Source organism: Tiliqua scincoides, chromosome 4 (assembly GCF_035046505.1).
Source record: "Tiliqua scincoides isolate rTilSci1 chromosome 4, rTilSci1.hap2, whole genome shotgun sequence".
NCBI classification, from domain to species: Eukaryota; Metazoa; Chordata; class Lepidosauria; order Squamata; family Scincidae; genus Tiliqua; species Tiliqua scincoides.
Window position 1 is genome coordinate 172,647,414 of NC_089824.1, and position 20,614 is coordinate 172,668,027.

General features: G+C 44.9%; 1 protein-coding gene across 1 annotated transcript in view; it reads left to right on the forward strand.

Moving 5' to 3' along the window:
• The window catches only part of SCUBE3 (signal peptide, CUB domain and EGF like domain containing 3), a 140,500-nt gene that overhangs the window by 39,453 nt on the left and 80,433 nt on the right, over nucleotides 1–20,614 (forward strand). The window contains exon 4 of the mRNA XM_066624776.1: nucleotides 13,092–13,226. Within this exon, the coding sequence (XP_066480873.1) occupies nucleotides 13,092–13,226 (135 nt within the window). The remainder of the gene's footprint in view (nucleotides 1–13,091; nucleotides 13,227–20,614) is intronic.

Consider the following 20,614-nt stretch of genomic DNA (forward strand, 5'->3'; position numbering starts at 1 on the left):
CTCCCAGCATCTCAGAAGAAGCAGCACTGCTGCAAGGGCTGTGCTGGAAAAGCCTGATTATCACATGGGCTGGTGATGCCTCTGCATTGCTGAAAGGGTGGCCCTCATGATAATTTGGCCTTCTCAGCTCTGCCTTTTATCAGCGCCACTTCAACCAGTGTGTCACTTTGAGGCTCAGCAGCTGATGGTGGTGCTGGGAGAACCCCACTATTATGTCGGCTGGATGAAGAGTTTCCACGGGGTGCATCTGGCCTTTGGGCCTTATGTTTGACACCCCTGCACTAGATGTTCTAATGTGTTTCCTTACAGGAATATTGGGTGAGGTTTCCATGTTTCACAAAGAATGGACATGAGAGAACAAGAATGGAGTACAGAGAAAGGAAAGGCCCTTGGAACCATTAGGTTTTTCTTTCAAATATAACATGCTCTTACCCCTTATTTCACATACTATTTTTTCTCACAAAAGGAAGCTTCCTTGGAATCCTTCCGTTTCTGTGGACACAGCTGCTTTGACAAGCATCCTTGCCTGTCTTGTCTTGTCTCCTTAACTTTAAGCCCCCTGCCAACAAGAACACTTTCTTCTTGTCAAATGTACCACAGGCATTTTTAATGCAGTTTTTGAGAGAACTGGTGGCTGCAGACTTTGCTACCATTTCTGGGTCAACATTCTTTTCTGATGACAAATGTGGCCATTTCCTTCTACTCTGCCTCCTGTAGAGTTGGCCTAATAAGAATTCAGATTGGGGATCCTGAGTTAGAGCTTTGACTTTTTTGTTTTTTTTAACCAAGGAAAGTAATTTACTTGGTCATGGCAATTACTTGACTTGAGCTAGAACTTTAGGAATCATTCATGTGGGCCTGTGACAGCTCTTCCTGTGGTCCTGTGTTGGGTGCCATATATCCAGCGTAATTCAAAATAAAATGTAAATGAGCAAATGCTTGAGTTGCCGGTAGAAAATGACTAAGTGAAAGTGTGATTGTGGCCTGGAGAAAACAGGAAAAGATTGATTAATCCCTACCTGTTTTTTCCTATCCACAGTTAGCCCTTTAAGAAGACTATAATGCTGGTGTCTGGGAAAACCAGACATGGTGAATTTAAGGACCCAGACAAGTGGGAGTTGCTTTAAAACGCACCAAAAACTGCTTTGCTGATTGAAGGGTGCAATCCTAACCTATCTATCCTAACCTATGAAGGGTGCTATCTAGGGAGTAAGAGTATCTTGCTTCTTAGTACATATGTTACGATCTTGCCCATTGGAATGGGCATTGCAAGCTTCTTATACCTGTCTTGGGTTCCTTCAAGGAGAAAGGCGGGATAAAAATACTATAAATAAATAAAGTATGGCAAATATAGCACTATGTTTAGTGCTGAAAAGAAGCACCATTTTAGTTTCATTTTTGACTGACTGTGGAAGAACACTGCCTCAATAGTGCTAAAGGGCTCCTGTATGGAAAGGACCTACTTCACAAGCTGCTTGCTGTGTTTTGTCTGTCACCTTTACACTTGGAAAGTGTGGGATGTATAATGTGGGAAGGAGAAAATGTGACTGATGACTGAACAGGGTATTAATAAACTGGCTCTTCCAAAACTTGGATGTTTGTTTTGAACTTGGTTATTACTAGAATGAATCTCAGTATCATCCTTCGCTTTATTCCTAGTAAGATTCAGAGTGACCTTTTGAACCAGAACAGGAATTTGAACTGCTGTCCAAATCAAAGATGGGGATCTGTAGGCTTTTGCCTGTCTGTGTTGCCTTTAATAAAATAGGCATTATGTCTACAGTCTCATTTTAGCCACTGGTTTTAACCAATATCTTGTCTTCCTTGGGCTACATTTAAGCAAGTTAAGTAGTAACAGTTTTGTTATCAGTGAAAGTTTCACAGGGAGTTATTGGTATGTAGAGGACTTAAATTGCCTAAGATAAAAACCATATTATTAAATACAGAGCACAAAGCACAGTACTTTCCTGGGTCGCTGCAACCATTTGATGTAATCTGGCTGGAGGTATGTGGTACATCAAGGACAGGGTAAATTCCTGAACATGAAAGTTCATAAGCAAGATGTCTGTTTGCCCAGGCAAATCCCAGGTTGACCCTTTATAGTCTTTCCAGGTCATGGAGAACCAATGCTTGATCTGGATGAGTGGAGTCCATAGATTGTTGCCATCTCTAGTGCATGGCTCATCACATATGCAGTGGGTTTCATATTTTAATCCTGCCCACTCCTGATACATCCTAAACCCCAACTGTGATTGTTTCTAGCCCTAAAATACAGAACCCTTCATTAACAAGTTTGCAGACAGTTGAAAGGAACATTATTCTTTTCCTGTATGATCTGTGTAACTGTCACATTTGGTGTGGATATTTTCTTTTAATTCTAATGCTTAATGTTTAAATTTTGTGTGTGTGTATGTCAAGATCTGGAAGATCATGAAACAGGGCTTCAAAGATCATGCTGCTTTATTAGAAAGAATATTATTATTCTAAGAGAATACATTAATTTGTTAGTCTAAGAGGAGTCTGCTGTAATCCTTTTGTATACAGTTATGTCTTCAAACCTTCCTTGAAGTCATAAGGCCAGAAATATGTTTGAAACTAAAGTTGAAATAATTAGGCTTTTTCATTCTTTATTGTGAATGTCAAGCAACCCCCCCCCCCCAAATTGTTGTATTTTTTTGTTAAAATCTTAATAGTTGGCAATTATGGTGTCTGTCTGTAAGAAGCCATGCATGACGGTACGTTTGGTTTTTCTGTGCATGTGAGCCAATGTGTGTGTTTTAATTAGCCCCTTAGACATTTGCTCAGGTATTCAGGTCTGATCTGGAATTCCTTTGCTCTGCATGCTGTCAGCGACCTGCTATTCTGGCTTTTCCTGAGTCCGCTCTGTGGCCCCACCGCTGATGTCCAAGGAGCTCAGCTTTCCACTTAGTTGTTGGGTTTGAAATGCTTGAATTCACAGGAGGTTTTCTTTGGCACTGGGCCTCTTGCTTTCTCTTCCCTCTGTGTGTGGGTGTATGCACATTGTGGATGTGTGTGTATACACATTGAGAAAAGAAGTTGGTTGCAGTTCTAGTCTCTAGAAAAGCATTCAGAACAGAATGAATCCTGAGATGAAGATGCTTTCCTTTCCCCAACTTCAGGGTACCAGCTCTCTCCATCCAATCATCTTACTCTTAGTAACTCAAAGAAGCATGTGTGTATTTCTAACCCTTAGTAGTCTAAAAGATCACATATAAAATGGCAGAAGGATACTGGATAAGCTTTCCCATTAGGCTTAACCTATGGTCTGGTTGGTTCTAAATATCCTGGGAGAAACTATTTTAGGTTGCTGAAGATACTGAATTAGTAATTATTGCTCAAGAAAAAAAAGCTTTGAAGTAGCTATTGATATCTTCCTGAATATAAAAGCTTCATTGCATTGCAGTCATCAGAAAAGGCAAACAGATGTGATACATTCCTAGGGAAGATACGGACATCAGTCATTTTTCTAGTTAGTAATCTGTAAAGGTCTTGTCCTCCAAAGATGTTGCACAAACTGGAAAAAATGTCGTTACAAGTGAGAATAGTTATGCATATATGAGCCGCTGCTGCCCCCCCCCATTCAAGGAAAAGCTGAAAAGATTGAGATGCTAGCATAGGAAAGAGATGAGTAATAGGAGATATGGTTGAAATTTATAAAATTGTAAATAAATAGGGAAATGGAGTTAGTGGTTGTTTATCCTTGCATAAAATTTCTGAACTAAAGGATGAGTAGCCTAATTCTTTGGTCCAGTGGAGGTCCAGACGTGCTGTGACCAAGCTGCTCAAAGGCTGCTCTCCCACTAATGGTGTCCTCCCACTCTCTGGTACAACTTTTCCAGGGATAATCTAGCCCCCTAGACTGAAGATAATAGTAGACATCCTTTCCACTGCAGAAAGAAAACACGTACGACAGGATGAGACCTTTGAGAAGGTATCATCCTCTTTTACAGAGTGGGGTACTTGCAGGTACTTGTTTCGCTTCTGTGGCCTTCATAAAGCCCCCCTGGAGGTGTTTTTAAAAGCATGTCTGGTTTTCAGTGGCATCCTCACCCCTGTGCTGCCCAGGGCCAGGAACGTAGGGTGCCACCCCCACCTCGCCACCCAGGGACCTTCGGAAATCCTGAGAGACTGCATGCTCCCTGGTTTTTGACCGAAAATCAGAAATAGTGATTTTTGGCCTTCTAAAGGTCTCAGAAGGATGGTGGCGTGGGTGTCCCTGGATTTCTGAAGGCCTCCAAATGGGGGCTGGGTGCAGTGGAAAGTGGTGCCGTTCCAGGAAGCATGGGGTAACCTGCATAGGAATAGTACTGCTCCAGGGGGATCTTTCTGAACCCCAGAACAGCTGTGCGCAGTCTCTGTGCGCCTCAGAAAGGCTCCTGGGCAGAACCGGAGAATATCTATGGAGGCATCTGGGAGCTCAGGTCCAAGTGGTCTGGAGCTTAGACCTCCAATGACCACATGTCCCTGGTCAAAGATGTTTGTGGACAAGAAATGATATTTTACTGGTGTAGAACTCGGAGTTTGAATTGACTCAGTAGATTCATTTTGTGGAGTAGCTGGCCACCAAGGTATGTCTATTTAAGATTTGGCTCAGAGCTGATGGTTACTTCTCTGAAACACCTCCAGCCCATAATCTCTTTAGTCCTTGGTTGAAACTCCTGCTGTCTTTCTTAAAAATAATAGTTGGATCCATTGGCTTTCCTGCATGAAGGGAGTAGTTGAATTCATGAACTGTCTGGATGACTCTACCAATCTTTAATTTATTAAATCAACCATCAGTTTTGTCCCAAACTAGATCCTTGTTTCTGTGGTATGAAAAATATCTGCACAGGTCATTCGGGCTTTTGAACCTTCCCATGCCCAGAGGCTTTTCATGCTAGGACTTCTCCACATGGGAGCATGTTTCATTTCCAGCAGCTGCCTTTAATTTTTCATTGATAGTTCTCTAGTGTTCTACCAGACAAGATGTATAAGTTACATCTTCTCATGGGGCTTTTGTTAGGGGAGTTGGTCATAGAGTCTTTAAATGCCATTTTAAATGGGTTTTGTTTTAAAGTTACCCATTTCATATCTTTACATCAGAGTAAAAAGCTGTACTTCTACAACGTACATTCACTTTAAAAATGGTCCTGTACTGCTTTTGAAGTGATGCTAACAGTTTCACAAATGATATTTTCATGTAAGGCTCAGTTCATATGTTATTAGACAGATGTGTGAGCAGCTTCCCCATGATCTGGTCACACACCTTTTCCTTTATAAGTTTTTATCCCACCGTCCCCCAAAGGGGTATACAGGGGTATCCCATATCCACGAATCCTGTATTGGCAGATTCACCTATCTGTGGATTGGGTCCGGGCACCCCTGCATGCTCTGTCTCCCTGGGCCTCCCAGTGCTTTATGAGGCATTACAAAAGTCACTTCTCATTTCTCAATAAAACCAGAAGTTGCGTTATTTGAGCTGCCGAGCTCAGTCTGAGCTCGGCAGAGGCCAGGGACAGATGTCCTCAGCTTCCGCTGGGCTCAGAAACCCCTGTGGAGGCGAGAGGAGCAGAACTCCCTTCTCCTCTGGAGGGCGGAGGCGGTCCCTGGACCATGGGGACGGGCATTTGTCTTTATCTAAGGTTTCGGCTATCCGCGGGGTGGTGGTGGTTCAAGAATGGAACCCCTGCAGATATGGGGGCATGCCAGCACATCGTCTCTTTTGTTCTTCTACAGTCCCTTTCACAACACCCTTATGCAGTAGGTTAGACTAAGAGACCGTAATTGGTTCAAAGTAACCCCATAGGTTTGTGGTTACAAGATGCTTTCAGTCCAGGTCTCCACTATGTAAATTCAGCACTTTTCACAACTATACCACACTCACTGTGGTAGAGTTGGTACAGAGAATCCTGGTGGATTGGGTGAACAACATGGTACATTTCCATTCCCACGTTATGACAAATGTGACTTTTTTTTTGTATTTTGAAGGACTATTTGCTTGATCTTAATTGCTTAAAATGAATATTGTAAATTAATGTTCTAGAATTTTGTAGTGGTACTTTTACTGTAATATTATTGTTTTTCAAACTACTAAAACTATTGGCAACCTTCAGTCTCAAAAGACTATGGTATCGCGCTCTGAAAGGTGGTTCTGGCACAGCGTCTAGTGTGGCTGAAAAGGCCAATCCGGGAGTGACAATCCCTTCCACACCGGGAGCAAGTGCAGTCTGTCCCTGGTCTGTCTCCCTGGCTATGGGCCTTCCTTCTTTGCCTCTTAGCCTCAGACTGTTGGCCAAGTGTCTCTTCAAACTGGGAAAGGCCATGCTGCACAGCCTGCCTCCAAGCGGGCCGCTCAGAGGCCAGGGTTTCCCACTTGTTGAGGTCCATCCCTAAGGCCTTCAGATCCCTCTTGCAGATGTCCTTGTATCGCAGCTGTGGTCTACCTGTAGGGCGCTTTCCTTGCACGAGTTCTCCATAGAGGAGATCCTTTGGGATCCGGCCATCATCCATTCTCACGACATGACCAAGCCAACGCAGGCGTCTCTGTTTCAGCAGTGAATACATGCTAGGGATTCCAGCACATTCCAGGACTGTGTTGTTTGGAACTTTGTCCTGCCAGGTGATGCCGAGGATGCGTCGGAGGCAGCGCATGTGGAAAGCGCTCAGTTTCCTCTCCTGTTGTGAGCGAAGAGTCCATGACTCGCTGCAGTACAGAAGTGTACTCAGGACGCAAGCTCTGTAGACCTGGATCTTGGTATGTTCTTGGTATGTTGGCTGGAACCAACCGTATTGGCTTCTGCCTTTCCATTGGACCATTCCAGCGACGTGGAGAGGGGGGATTTGCTGCATGGGTAACAGCCTATCCTCCATACCTTCTTTACCCAGGCTTCGCGCACTGGAGAGGACACTCCAACTTCGCCATACGGCGTCGGCACAACACGGGAAGCAGCAGTTTACCGGTTATAAGTCTTTGCTCGATTGGCGTAGAGCATGACGCCAGGGGCTGCTTCCGACGGTGGGAGAGATCACTGCATCTCATTGGGCAGCTACCGCCCGCCTTAAGCTGGGCAGTCCCCAGCCAGTAAGGTGTTGCCTCGCCACGGTCCGTTAACCTCATGGGGTGCGTGGGGTTTAGGGTGAAAACCGACAAGCGGATCGACAACTCTGCACCATGCAACAGAAAACAGAAAACTACTGCCCTAAAGCTGGGCACCTGGAACGTTAGGACAATGACACCTGGCTTCTCTGATGACCTGCAAGAAATAGACGACGCACGCAAAACAGCTGTCATCGACATGGAGCTGAGCAGACTGCAGATGGACATCGTCGCCCTTCAAGAGACTAGGCTGCCAGATTCCGGATCTGTCAAGGAGAGAAATTTCTCATTTTTCTGGCAGGGAAAACCACCAAACGAAACCAGGGAACATGGCATTGGCTTTGCGGTCAGAAATACCCTGCTGAAATCCATCATCCCACCTACTGTGGGAAGTGAAAGAATTTTGTCCCTGCAGCTCCAGTCATCAGCAGGACCTGTCACTCTCATCAGTGCTTATGCACCGACTCTGTCGTCTCCAGCAGAAGCCAAAGACAAATTCTATGATGACCTGGCCACCACTGTCAAAAAAATCCTTGTAAAAGAGCCATTGTTCATCCTCGGCAATTTCAGTGCTAGAGTTGGTGCTGATAACAGTTCATGGCCCACTTGCTTAGGTCAGTTTGGCACTGGGAGGATGAACGAAAATGGCCAACGCCTGCTAGAGTTTTGCTGTCATCACGGTCTCTGCGTCAGCAACACGTTCTTCAACACAAAGCCCCAACATAGAGTCTCTTGGAGACATCCAAGATCAAAGCACTGGGACCAGCTCGACCTGATCCTCACCAGACGCTCCAGCCTTCCCAGCATCAAGATCACACGCAGTTATCATGGTGCTGCCTGCGACACTGACCACTCCCTGGTGTGCAGCAGAGTGAAACTGCAAACAAAGCGACTGTATCACACGAAAAAGGAAGGAAGACCTCGCATTGATACCAGCAAGACCCGGGATCAGAGAAAAGTGGAGGAATTTGCACAAGCGCTTGAGGAATCTCTTCCAGGCCCGGCCGACGCAAACGCATCCAACAGATGGGAACATTTCAAGAATACCGTTTACAACACCGCCTTGTCCATATTTGGCAAGAAGACCAACAAGGCGGCAGACTGGTTTGAAGCCCACTCTGAGGAGTTGACACCAGTCATTGAGGAAAAGAGGAGAGCTCAAGCAGCATACAAGGCCTGTCCCAGTGAGCGCAACCTGCAGGTCCTCCGAACTGCTCGCAGCAAAGTCCAACAGACTGCCAGGAGATGTGCTAACGACTACTGGCTCCAGCTCTGTTCCGAGATACAGATAGCAGCTGACACGGGCAACATCAAGGGGATGTATGATGGTATCAAGCAGGCCCTAGGTCCAACACAGAGGAAAATTGCCCCTCTGAAGTCTGCCACAGGCGAGGTCATCCAGGATCGGGCGCAGCAGATGGAACGCTGGGTGCAGCACTACTCTGAGCTATATTCCAGAGAAAATGTAGTCACCGAAGAAGCACTGAACAACATTGAGTGCCTGCCTGTGCTGGAAGAGCTTGACAGTGAACCAACCCTAGAAGAACTTCACGTGGCCCTGGACTCCCTTGCCTTTGGCAAGGCACCTGGAAAAGACAGCATCCCTGCTGAAGTCCTAAAATGCTGCAAAGAGATCATCGTCACTGAGCTGCATGAAATCCTCTGTCTCTGCTGGAGAGAAGGTGGAGTACCTCAAGACATGAGGGATGCAAACATCATCACGCTGTACAAGAACAAAGGTGACAGGGGTGACTGCAACAACTACCGCGGCATCTCTCTCCTTAGCGTTGTAGGAAAGCTGTTTGCCCGAGTTGTACTAAAGAGGCTCCAGGTACTTGCAGAGAGCGTCTATCCAGAATCGCAGTGTGGATTCCGAGCCAACAGGTCCACCACTGATATGGTATTCTCCCTTAGACAACTGCAGGAGAAATGCAGGGAACAACGACAGCCACTCTGTTTTTCAAATGTAGTTGTAAAATACTAGAAGGCTGAAAGATGGGATACAAATATACAAATGAATTGAGACAAACCTAACGGCTGCATCTGTACACAATGAGGCACAATGGCCTAGTTCTCTTTGAGTGGTAAACATGAGTTAGGGCTGTTCAACCTTCAGGTGATAGCAACCATGACTGAATCGTCCTCCGTGCAAAGGACTTTCCTGTCTGACTCTGACACTTCTTCTCTCTTTGTTGGCTTTGGAAAGGGGCTTTATGGATTACCTTTTCCTCACAGGCATTTATTGCTGTTTGTATGCTTTGTATTTTTTAAAAGCCTTTTCCTCACAATCCTTTGTGTTGCTGTTTGTATGCTTTGTATTTTTTAAATTGAAAATTAATTAAAAATGATTTTCTATATAGAAATATTTCCTGTACATAGAAGACTAATCTGTCAGGGTGAAATGCTTGCTAGAATTCTTCTCCCTGACAACTGATTTTCTGTGTGAAGAGATTTGGGGGGAGTATGGAAATTGTTCAATCCTGTGAGTCCCTACTTAAAGTCTGAAGCAGTACAACCCAGATACTGGTTTTCACCTCAGTGAAAACTAAGTTTGGCAAGTAAGCATCTGCACAAGCATTTTTAAAATTATTAATGTAGAGCCATTAGTGTGCATGGTACTAAAGACAGTATGAAAATATTGGTCCCTGCCCTGGTAGACTCACAATCTAGACATCAACACAAAGTAGGCAGGCTCTGAGAGTGGTGGGGGGGGGAGGGGGGTTGGAAGCAGCCTTGATATGTTTATGAGTGGCAAAAAAATACCCTCATATTGCACTTCCTATTGGTGTACATGCTTTTTCCCTACGTGGACATTATCCTTGTGCTGGATAAGGGTCAGCTGTGAAGCAGACATAGAGAGCATTCTTACAGCTCAAAAATGTGCATATTTACACAAGAAATCCCATTGTGTTCAGTGGGGCTTGCTCCCAGATAAGTGTGCATAAGATTCTAACTTGAACGTCACTTGCAAAAACACCGTGCCCCTTTTTCCAATTAGTATTTTTATAGAGTTTCACAGCCCAATCTTATCCTCCATTGCCACCACTGGAACTACCATTCCAGCAGTGGAATGTGCTTTCTGGCAGTTGCAAAAGGTGCTCCAAAAGGGTGCCTCCAGAGACGCCTTTTCAGCCACACTAGACGCTGTGCCAGAACCACCTTTCAGAGCGCGATACCATAGTCTTTCGAGACTGAAGGTTGCCAATACAATACCAGAGAGACTGCAGAGGCCCAGTGCACAGTGGCAGGTTGTGGAGTGCACACTGACAATAGTGAGCCAGTGAATGGAAAGAATAGGGCTGGGGTAGGCCAGGAGGCATGTTGGAGGTGGGAGGGGGTGGCAGGCAACTTGCACCAGATACTATCCCTTTTCTAACCTCCCAACACACCTCCTTTCTCTCCTTGGACTTGTGCCAGCTGAAGAGCCCAGCCTGGTTTGTCATGGCTGCATGCTATGGCAGGGAAAACCATTGGATTGGGCTGTCAGGTTCTCTTCTTAAGCAACTTTGAAAGCTAAAAGCTGAAACATAAATTTTGTTTTGTGTTTTCCCCATATGTAAATTAAAAACAGCAACATGAACTCCAATGTACCATTGATTTAAAATAGTCTGCCTTTCAGTTTCTGTCTCATAGTGATAACATTCAAAAGTGGTATATTTCAAACTAAAAGTCAGCATTACCTCTGAAAACCACCTTAGCTTAGAGTTTAGAATTCCAGACATCATTACAGAGAACAAAAGATTCAGAGCACAATCCTAACTTAGTGCTCCACCGGTGTGGCTACTATTTCACCAGCCTAGAGTGTTGCAAATGTCCCAACGGCATAGCCTGCGTTGGCCTGCCAGCACTACATCCCATCCCTGCACTACAGCTCAGTTAGGAAGTCCTTTTTTTGCATTTGGTTTAGGGATAAGTCGTATAACTGCGTATATGATATTAAGAAGCTGTCCCTTTAGAGCAGGGGTATCCAAACTTTTTGGCAGGAGGGCCACATCATCTTTGTGGCAGTGTGTCGAGGGCTAGGGAAAAAAGAATTAATTTACATTTCAAATTTGAATAAATTTATATAAATGAATATATTAGAGATGGAACTTATTTGAATGAATGACGGTCTTGCAATAGCTCAAGGCCTATAAAAGGCCTTGCACAAAGCAAGGCCAGCCTTTCTTTTGCTGCCGATGCTGCATCACAGATGTGAAACAGCAAGCAGTAGAAGGAGCCCTCATCCCACGGCTCATGTGAAAGGTTGAACAGTTGGCCATCAAGCTGAGAGCAGTTGCATCAGGCCAGCGCGGCCTCCAGCAAGGCTCCTTGAGGGCCGGATTGGGTATTCTCAAAGGCCACAAGTGTCCCCAGGACCAGGTTTTGGGTACTCCTGCTTTAGAGCACTGGTGTGGGGAGCACTTGACAATACCTTCCATTCAAAAAAACAAGTCTGCAAGCATTAGGTCTTACAGTGTTGTTTATTAAAACAAAATAGTCAAGAGACAGTGGCTCACAATAGTGGATGGGGTTTGAGTCTCCTTTCAGCTAATGAGTTCTAAGTGGAGAATTCTCTGCTCCAAATAACAAAACATCTGTTGAGTTCTGGGCCCTTAAATCAGAAAGTTTTGGAAAGCTTCTGAGACCAAGATTTTAAAAGTCTGCCTTGTAATTGTTTTGGCTCTCCCTTTGTCTCTCATACAAAAACAAGTTAAAAAGCCCCTCCAAAATGGAAAGAAAATCCAACTTCTAAGTTCAACTTGTTGCCATAGAGGTAACTTGTATGGTGGTGATGACTATTGTTTTATGATGCTTTACTGTGTCTTGAGTTGCGTACAACATCTGAAAAAGTGTACATTGAATGTTACTATAAATTCTCTTTCCCCTGGGGGCTGGGGATAAGAATAGGCCCTCAGTTTGGCTGTACTTGTCGTAAGAGGCGACTAAACAGCCACCGGGTAGATGGGACTCGTCAGCCTGGGAAGGCAGCTCATCTGAGAGAAGGAAAACTCTGATCCCAAACCTCCACTGCCTTGTGGCTACATCCAGTTATGGAAAAGGCTTCTGGAGTCAACCTCTAGGCAAAATCCGGAGCCGGAGTCCCTGAGGCAGTTCATGGCTGAACACAGTCACGTTCTGGCAACTCCTGCGACGTTGCTAGAACCAACCATATTGGCCTCTGTCTTTCCATTGGACCATTTAAGTGACGTGGAGAGGGGGGATTTGCTGCATGGGTAACAGCCTATCCTCCATACCTACTTTACCCAGGCTTCGCGCACTGGAGAGGACACTCTGTTCCAGAACCACCATTCAGAGCGTGACACCATGGTCTTCCGAGACTGAAGGATGCCAACATAAATTGTCTTACTCTTTTACCCACTAATCATAGGAGCTCTCACGTTTATTTGGAAATAACCTCAATGCATCTCTTCCTGGCACCTTTGTTTCCTACTGCTAAGTATTTCCCAGTTCAATACAAATGCTTTTATTTAATTTTGATTTGGCACATGAGATAGAGATGGAGCTATGCTTAACTGAGGTTAATCAGCAGAAGTGACACAGAGGGAGGCCCAATTAGTGTACTTTATCTTCTCATATCTCATATATGATTCATATCATATATGAATCTCAACAAGCTTCAGTTTTTTCCCCAATAGTAAAACTGAGAGAATACTTCATTTTTCACCTAATAAAATGAAACTCTGGAATTTCCTGTAGTTTTTATTCTAATGGAAGTACTAAAAGAGACAAACAAAACACAAACAAAACAGCTAAAAGTTTGTTGAGGAGAAATTCCCCAGGGAAGGGGAAGTTTATATGGAGTGTGTGTCATAAAATGTTAAATCATTTTAACCCTAAAATGTTTGGTAGAATATTGGGAACTGGCTTTTATAAAGAGAATTTTAATATAATGCTTGTTTATATACTGTGTTCTTGTGTTATATAAACAGTGTAACACTGTGTGATGGGTATGTCAGGCTCTCTTCATTCACTTCTTTGCTTCTTTGAGCAGATGTGGATGAGTGCGCAGAGGGAAATGGTGGCTGCCAGCAGACCTGTGTCAACATGATGGGGAGTTACGAGTGCCACTGTCGTGATGGCTTTTTTCTGAGTGACAACCAGCACACCTGTATCCAGCGCCCAGAAGGTTGGTCTTTAATGCCTAAATTTCTTGGCCAGCAGGTCATTCTCTGCCTCCATTGGAATGTTGGAGGGAAAAAGAAATGAATAATCCTCCAAACAGACAGCATAACTTTTCAGATTCAAAATGGCCTTGCTATATGGATGGGGTCATTAAGGCCACGTGTGCAGTCCTGTTGTAAAGTGTTTGAACCATAGACTGGGTGTTTTCCAGCATCACTTCAGACAGTGACAAACCAGCAACATCAACTAGAAATCAAGTGTGCAATACCTAGAAACTAGCAGGCATGAGGTAAAGTAGAATGAGCACTAACTCTGCAGCTAGACTGTCTGGCCAGTTGTGATTAACATAGTAATGGACCAGGCACGGATTGTGAGTGTTTAATATACTGATTCAGAGTGTAGTCACCCACAAAGCCCTTTGTTTAGAAGAGCCCCAAATAACATCTGCTTGTAGTCCTGGTAGAGAGTCCCGCTTTTCAGGTCAAGCAGTAGAGTTCTAGAAGCTTTTTGCATCTAATATCTCTCATGTTGCCAGTGTCTCTTGGCTTCAGATGTGCTTTCAAGAACAAAAGTATTTACAGCCTGATTTAATAATCTGTTAATTACTGTTAAATCATTTATATGCAGAGCTTTTCATATAAAATGTTGGCAACTTTATACTTTGCATTAGGTGCCAGAAATCTTTCGTATGGCACCACAGGGTGAAAGAGGCATTGCTGACATACTGTTCACACAACCATTTCAACCTGCGGCAGCTGTGGTTTTCAGTCAATCACTTTCAGCCATGCTGTTCTGGTTATGTACTTGTGTACCTTGTATACTGAATTTGGAATAGATTAGGTTTTTGGCACCTGTCATAACTTTGCAGCTGGTTTTAATTTATCCAGAGTCACACAACCCATTTACACTGCTGAAATGGCATATAAATGGGGTTTAGTGGAGTTGTGCACAGTTTCATATGGGAGCGTGACACTCCATAGTTAACGTGCATTGGCCAGCCCATGTAGGGCAACTCTACAGTTGTAAACTGTAGCATAAATTGCAAGCTTGGGGTATCGGAAAGCTGTCATACAGTTACTTCATCCAGTGCTCAAATCTGCACATTATAACTCAACCCATATTATCAACATAGCCAAGAAGAAAAATTTCTCATGACTGTATCATAACAATACATGGACGCTTTATATTGCCTCCAAAGTATTTCACCTGCGTCACCTACTTGTAGTCCTGAAAATAACCCAGTAAGGTGGGTCAGAATAATTATTCCCCATTGCAGATGGCAGGATTTGTGACCGAGAAAAAAATGACTTACCAAAGGCCACCTAGTGAATTTGTGGCAGAGGTGCGATTCATAGCAGGTTTTGAATCATGATCTGTGGCTCAGGGCCCAATTTTGTTGAGCCCAGTGCTGGTGGTACACTCGTACTGCAGTGCCAGGTGTTGCAAAAGTACCATAAGGCGCTGGGCCTCTGCGCTGGGAGGAGCCACTGCAGGGGCAGCCAATGGTAAGTTTCTCTGCTGGCCAGCAGAGCAGATCGGGGTGGGGAGAAGGCAGGGGGAGGGTGGGCTGGAGGTAGGATTGTCCCAGGAAGGGGAGGAGAGAGTGGCAGGCTCTGCTGCCGTATCCTATGTCCCTTCCCATGCCTGGAGGCCCTGCACGGGCCTCCTTGGTTCTATACCATTTTGGCGCTGCTACTCCTCTGGGCACCAGGGCAGCATAGGTTTGGGCTGTCAGTCTCATAGCCACTTCCCTGTTTAAGGACAGAAGACTCCAACTACAGCTTTTTTAGAAACTGGTGCATCTATGTTTGCTATTGGATGTCGGGCAGACAAGCTGCACAGAGTTTTGTTGAAGACTGTGTTGAAGACTGTCACTTAGAGAAGCTGCAGCCCATGCTTTTTGATCCAGACATCAAAGGCTTGTGAGTCCCTTTCAAAAGCATCTGAAACACTAATGCCAAGTAAAGGCAGTTAATGTACTGTATATCCCAAACAATTTACTGAGTTAAAAGATAGCTGGAGAAAGAGCTCCTTACCACAACAATCCAGAGAACTCGCCTTTTCTTGTCATTTCTTGTGTTGTCTTGGCTTTACCGTCTCAGGCTTAGTGTTTATTTTCTGTTGCTTGGAAGAACCTCTAAGAAAAGCTGAAAGCCAAGAAAGAAGAATTCTTGTTTTGCCACTAAATTTGCTGTCTCCAGCTGGCACGTGATTCTGTTTTGATTTGTTTCCCCCCCTTTTTTTCTTAATGTAATAGTCTATTATGGTAACTTTTGTTCTGATTTCTCATGCATGATCCCTCCGTGCACCTGGCTCCTGGAACAGTTCAAAAGTAGATCCCTGTATTTCAATCCCAGTTCTGGCTCACGGTATTGATTAGAGAGTTCCTTTGTGTTTTTCAGTTATTTTGATTTCCTTGCTAACCATTCTTAACTTCCTTTCTTTTTACACTGACAAGGGACAACTCCTCATTTCACATAGGCATACTCCATTTCATACATGTCTAATTCCTAATGCAGCCCATGCTTAGGGCCAGCCCAAGACCTCCTGGCATCTGCGGCAGCGTGCCCCTTCACTTCCTCAAACCCCCCCATGTCACCTCTGTGTGCGTGCACCCCCATCTCTTTACTTACCAGGAGTGCAATCTGCAGCCTGCCTAGTCAATGTTAAAATGGAAATGGTGCAGTCTGGGCTCCCAGCCTTTTGTGCTGGAGATTGTGCTCCTAGTAAGTAAAGGGATGAGGGACAGGCTCCTTATCACCTGTCCCTGCCTACTAGGTGCTTCATCAGCAAGGCAAGGAGAGGTGATCCAGAGTCTTTTTTCCTTTCCTTCTTAAAGGAAAATAAAAACACTTTACCTCCTTGCTGCTTTCCATCCTTACGTAGGATTTAAATCTTAAAGGGAACGTGAGGAGAGGGGCTAGCGAAGTGCTCCTTCCTTGCTCAGCTTTTAAAGTTCAGAGGGATGGGTTCCTTTTAAACTTTAAAACCCATGCATGGATGGAGAAGGAAGGGAATGATACAATTCCTGCTTGTGTTTAGCGACTGGGAAGTGGATCAGTGTAGCTCATGTCCATGGTGGGCTGGAGGGAAGTGGCAGCTTTGCCCTCCTTTAAGAAATTGTTACAAAAGCATCTCTTCTCTCCTGTGTTTCTTTCATTATATCTTATTCAGTTTTTTTTCTTTTTTTCCTTCAGTTTTTTTTTTACCTTTAAAAGGGAATTGGACAGATTTCTGGAGGAAAAGTCCATCACAGGTTACAAGCCATGATGAGTATGTGCAACCTCCTGCTTTTAGAAGTAGGCTACTTCTCAATACCAGACGCAAGGGAGTGGCACCAGGATGCAGGTCTCTTGTTGTCTTGTATGCCCCCTGAGGCATCTGGTGGTCCACTGTAAGATACAGCCTCATTGTGAGTTGGTTAGGCTGGCGCGCCGGCCTATGGAGGCTGAATTCAGCCTCCACGCCAATGGAGGGACTGAGCTCTGGGGTGGGTGGGGAGGAGGTGAGAGGGAGGTGTTCTGGGGTGGGGGCAGGGTGGGCGGCCCCAGTGGCAGGCGGGAAGCGGGAGGCCTGGCTGGGACCTGGCCGGATCCCAATCCTGTTCCCTGAGCAGCGCAGAGCAGCTTCAAACCGCTGCACTCTCCTCAGACCTCAGGAGGTGGCGCAAGTCTGAAGAGACCCATAGGGGCTGCAGTGGCTTACCTGGGGGTAAGGGGAAGAGTTTCCCTTTACCTTTGGCTGAGCCACTGTGGTGCCCTATCTTGAGCTGGATACCGAGCAAGCCTCCTGGCTTGCCTGTTCCAGCACAAGATAGAATTGCGCCTTTAGTGTTTTACCCCCTTCCAGGAACACCTCTGACACCTGACTTTCTTCTACTATCCTGTTCCCTGAAACTAAACCACATATAGAGACACACATGATCTAAGCCTAAATTCCTCCAGATTTTCTGAAGGTATTTGTTCATCAGAGAAGATCCTGTGACTCATTCTCTCTTCTACCACAGTGCTAGTGGTGTTATGAGTTTTATTGTTTTAATACAACTTCAGCTGTGTTATTTTCGAGGCTTGCTTTTAGTAGCTTGTATTGTTATTAATTTACATTCTGCTCTGTGCTGTTATGGTGATTTACATTGGGCCTCAGTATCTTCAGGGATTGGTTCCATTCCCCCCTCCCCCCTGCAGATACTGAGATTAGTGGATACTGAAATCTGCGGGGGAGGGAGGTCCAGGGCACTGGTGCCACAGAAACTTACCTGGAGGGCCCTCTGGAGGTTGTAGTGGCCTCCCAGTCTCCTCAGAAGGCCTCCTGGATGCGACCAGTAGTGACTTCTTGTTTGCGTCAGCAACTTACAGTTGTGTCCAAAAGTTCTAGTCATGACCTCCCCGCGCCTCAGAATTCCTCCTGGACCTGACCAGAAGTTGCCAACATGAAAAGAAGTCACTTCTAGTCACATCTAGAAGGCCCTCTGAGGTGCAGACTCAGCATCTACCGTTACTAAGGCCACAGGTAAGGAGGGCCCATTGCGTGAGGTATGCACTGATGAATTTTATTTATTATTTGTTGTGCTTTACTATTATATACTGTGTGGTGTTTTATGATGATGATTGTGTTTTGTTAAATATGAATTTGTTAACCACCTTGAGCTCTGGAAAGGTGGGATGTGATGTGATAATAATCACATAAATAAATAAATGTGAATAAATAAATGTGATGATTAAGAATTTTTTGTGAAAGTGCACACTGCACAAATAATGACCAGCCAAGCCTAATTACAATAGGAAGATCAGTTGGATAATGTTTATATTCTCAGACTATTTACAGGTACTCTGCTTCAGGATTTCAGATACAAACACCAAGCTGTGGCTACAAATATTTCCCACACAGGTGAGTGGGCACCAGGGTGGAGAACCATATACTCAAAGTATGACTCCTGAACATCATTCTTCCCCTTTCATCAGTCACCTATGGTTATGGAATGCATCTCTGTCCTCTCCTGTCCCCCAGAACACACAAGAACTTTGTATTGGCTTTGCAACAATCCCTTACTCAACATATTAGTATTTCTGATAAAGAGGACAGAAGGCAAATATGGGATCTCGAGTGAACCAGATGTGCTCCCACCATACATGGTGGAAAACAATGGGGAATATAACATTCTTTGTTGATGAGCACCAAGCACTCCATTCTCTTTCTGGCTAATACTGACCTGACTCATTCTTCCTTGCAGGATCAGAGTTGGGGCAGATGGTGACAGAACAAACTGGGGAGAGAGAGAGAGAGAAAGAGAGAGCCAATACCCTATATTGGATGGGTGTTGTGTTTCCTTGACAGTTGTTATATCCCCTCAATTAGATGATAACCAGGTGAGTGTGCTTTCACTGGGAGAATGAGGAGCTTAACTGAAGCATGAAGAATGGAAAAATACCTGAGTGATGGCACCATTTCTCAATTACTCATTGACTGAGTACCTAATCACAGGTACTGTGTTGCAGCTGCTACTCACTATGTATCACGCTCCCTATGTTTCTCTTGTCTCTCCGCAGGCAACCAACCATCCAACACTCATAATGGCAAGAATGTTCCCCAGTGACATGCAAACCACAAACAAGACCTGTAGCAGCAGCAGTGGCCAGTGGGAAATCGGTTGCCATATTTTTGTTCTTGCAGGGCAGCTGCATCTTTGAAAGCTTCTTGTCACTGATGTAGTGATGGGTAAACCTGTGTCTGTTACTTCTGTGTCTGTTGTTCCACTTTCAGTGGCATAAGGTCTTACAAGAAGAAAAGGTGTCAAACACAATTTCCTTGTGATGCCGCCATGTTTACTCCAGAATTGACACTGTTTATATTGTTTCCCAATATTAAGGACTGCTTCTGAAATTGTTCTTATTTGCCTTGAGTTTTAACTATCTTGAATAATTTGGTAGTCTTTGCAAATTTGACATTTACATGATTTACAACCTAATCCTGAGCTGCCCGTTGTGCTGGGATTGCTGCAGCACCGAATTGGCTGCCACAGCATCCTGTGTGCTCTGCTGGTCCCACCTTCCTGCCACTGGCAGCTCTGTGGGGGGAAGGGGACTTTCATCACTTTCTTCCGGGGAAGGGAAGGGAAGTAGCCCCGCAATGGGGCTACTTGATTCTGTGGGAGCCCTTGGGCTGCCATAGAATCAAGAGCTTCTGTGATCAAGAGCTTCTTGGGCCTTGTGACCTGACACAGAGGCTCTGGATGTGGTAGAGCAGAGCTCTGCTGGTCCCACCTTCCTCCCACCCCACTTCCTCCCTCTGGCACACCTCCTACCTGCCCTCTCCCCACCTCCCCCCTGCCCCTGCCCTGGAACACCTCCTCCCAGCTTCTTCTCATGCTCTCTCTCACCTCTCTGCCGCCCAGCAATCCACCAGTGCTAGCCCAGTGCCTGCTGGTACTGAGCTACCTCCAGCGCTGGGCTGGTGTTGAGGGCTACGAATGTGCTTTATGGCACATTTGCGTCACTTACCACTAGTAGAGCACCAGTGATGCAAGCTCATGATTGGGCTCCTAGTTGATATTAGTAACTGCATACCTTAAAGCAGGGATGTCAAACTCATTTCATACAGAGGGCTGAAGTTAGCATTCATGGTGCCTGCTGAGGGCTAAAAGTCATTAAGCAGAAATTAACATCATTAAGCAGATGATGGCCAGAAATAAGCACTTTATTCTCACATAGAAGCTCTTTAGCTGCAAATGACACAGGAGAAAATGTGCAAATCTTGTTCATATTTTTAAGAGAGAGAGCCCAATTATCAAGCTGGGAGAACTCAGTTATAATGGGGGGGGGGAATAGATTGCTTTTGCTTTTGGGGGCCACATTCGGCCCGCAGGGTTTATGTTTGACATCTCTGCCTTAAAGGTATGATTCCTTTGGTATGAAGGTATGAAAGGAACATTCATGGTTTGTTTCTTTATCCTGTTGATAAAAATGGAGCATTCACCCAATGGGTGAAAGCTTGAGGAATTTTCTCCTGCAATTGTATGTTTATAGCCGATCCTAAGTACTGGCAGAACCAAGCATGACTGCTTTCAAGGCAGGAAAGGGTGGGACAAGAAAAGAATTTAAATCTTAAGGCTGCAGCTGGTAGTTGCTAGTGTAATAGTCTTGTTGATGTAACCTTCTTTCAGAGAACTGATTTCAGCCAGCTTCTGTGAAATTTCCTATCAAACTAACATAGGTATTTCACAGAATTGTAAGCTTTAGACCTTCTACCCATCTTCAGGCCTGCAGATGGGTAGATTAGGATTAGAACCAGCTATGCTCTAGCTTGAGCAGTTGCCCCAAGTCTTTGGCTAGTCTCCAGGCTAGCAACAACTGTGGCTGAACTTTACAGTTTTTCAGGCTGGGTGCCTTGGTCTAG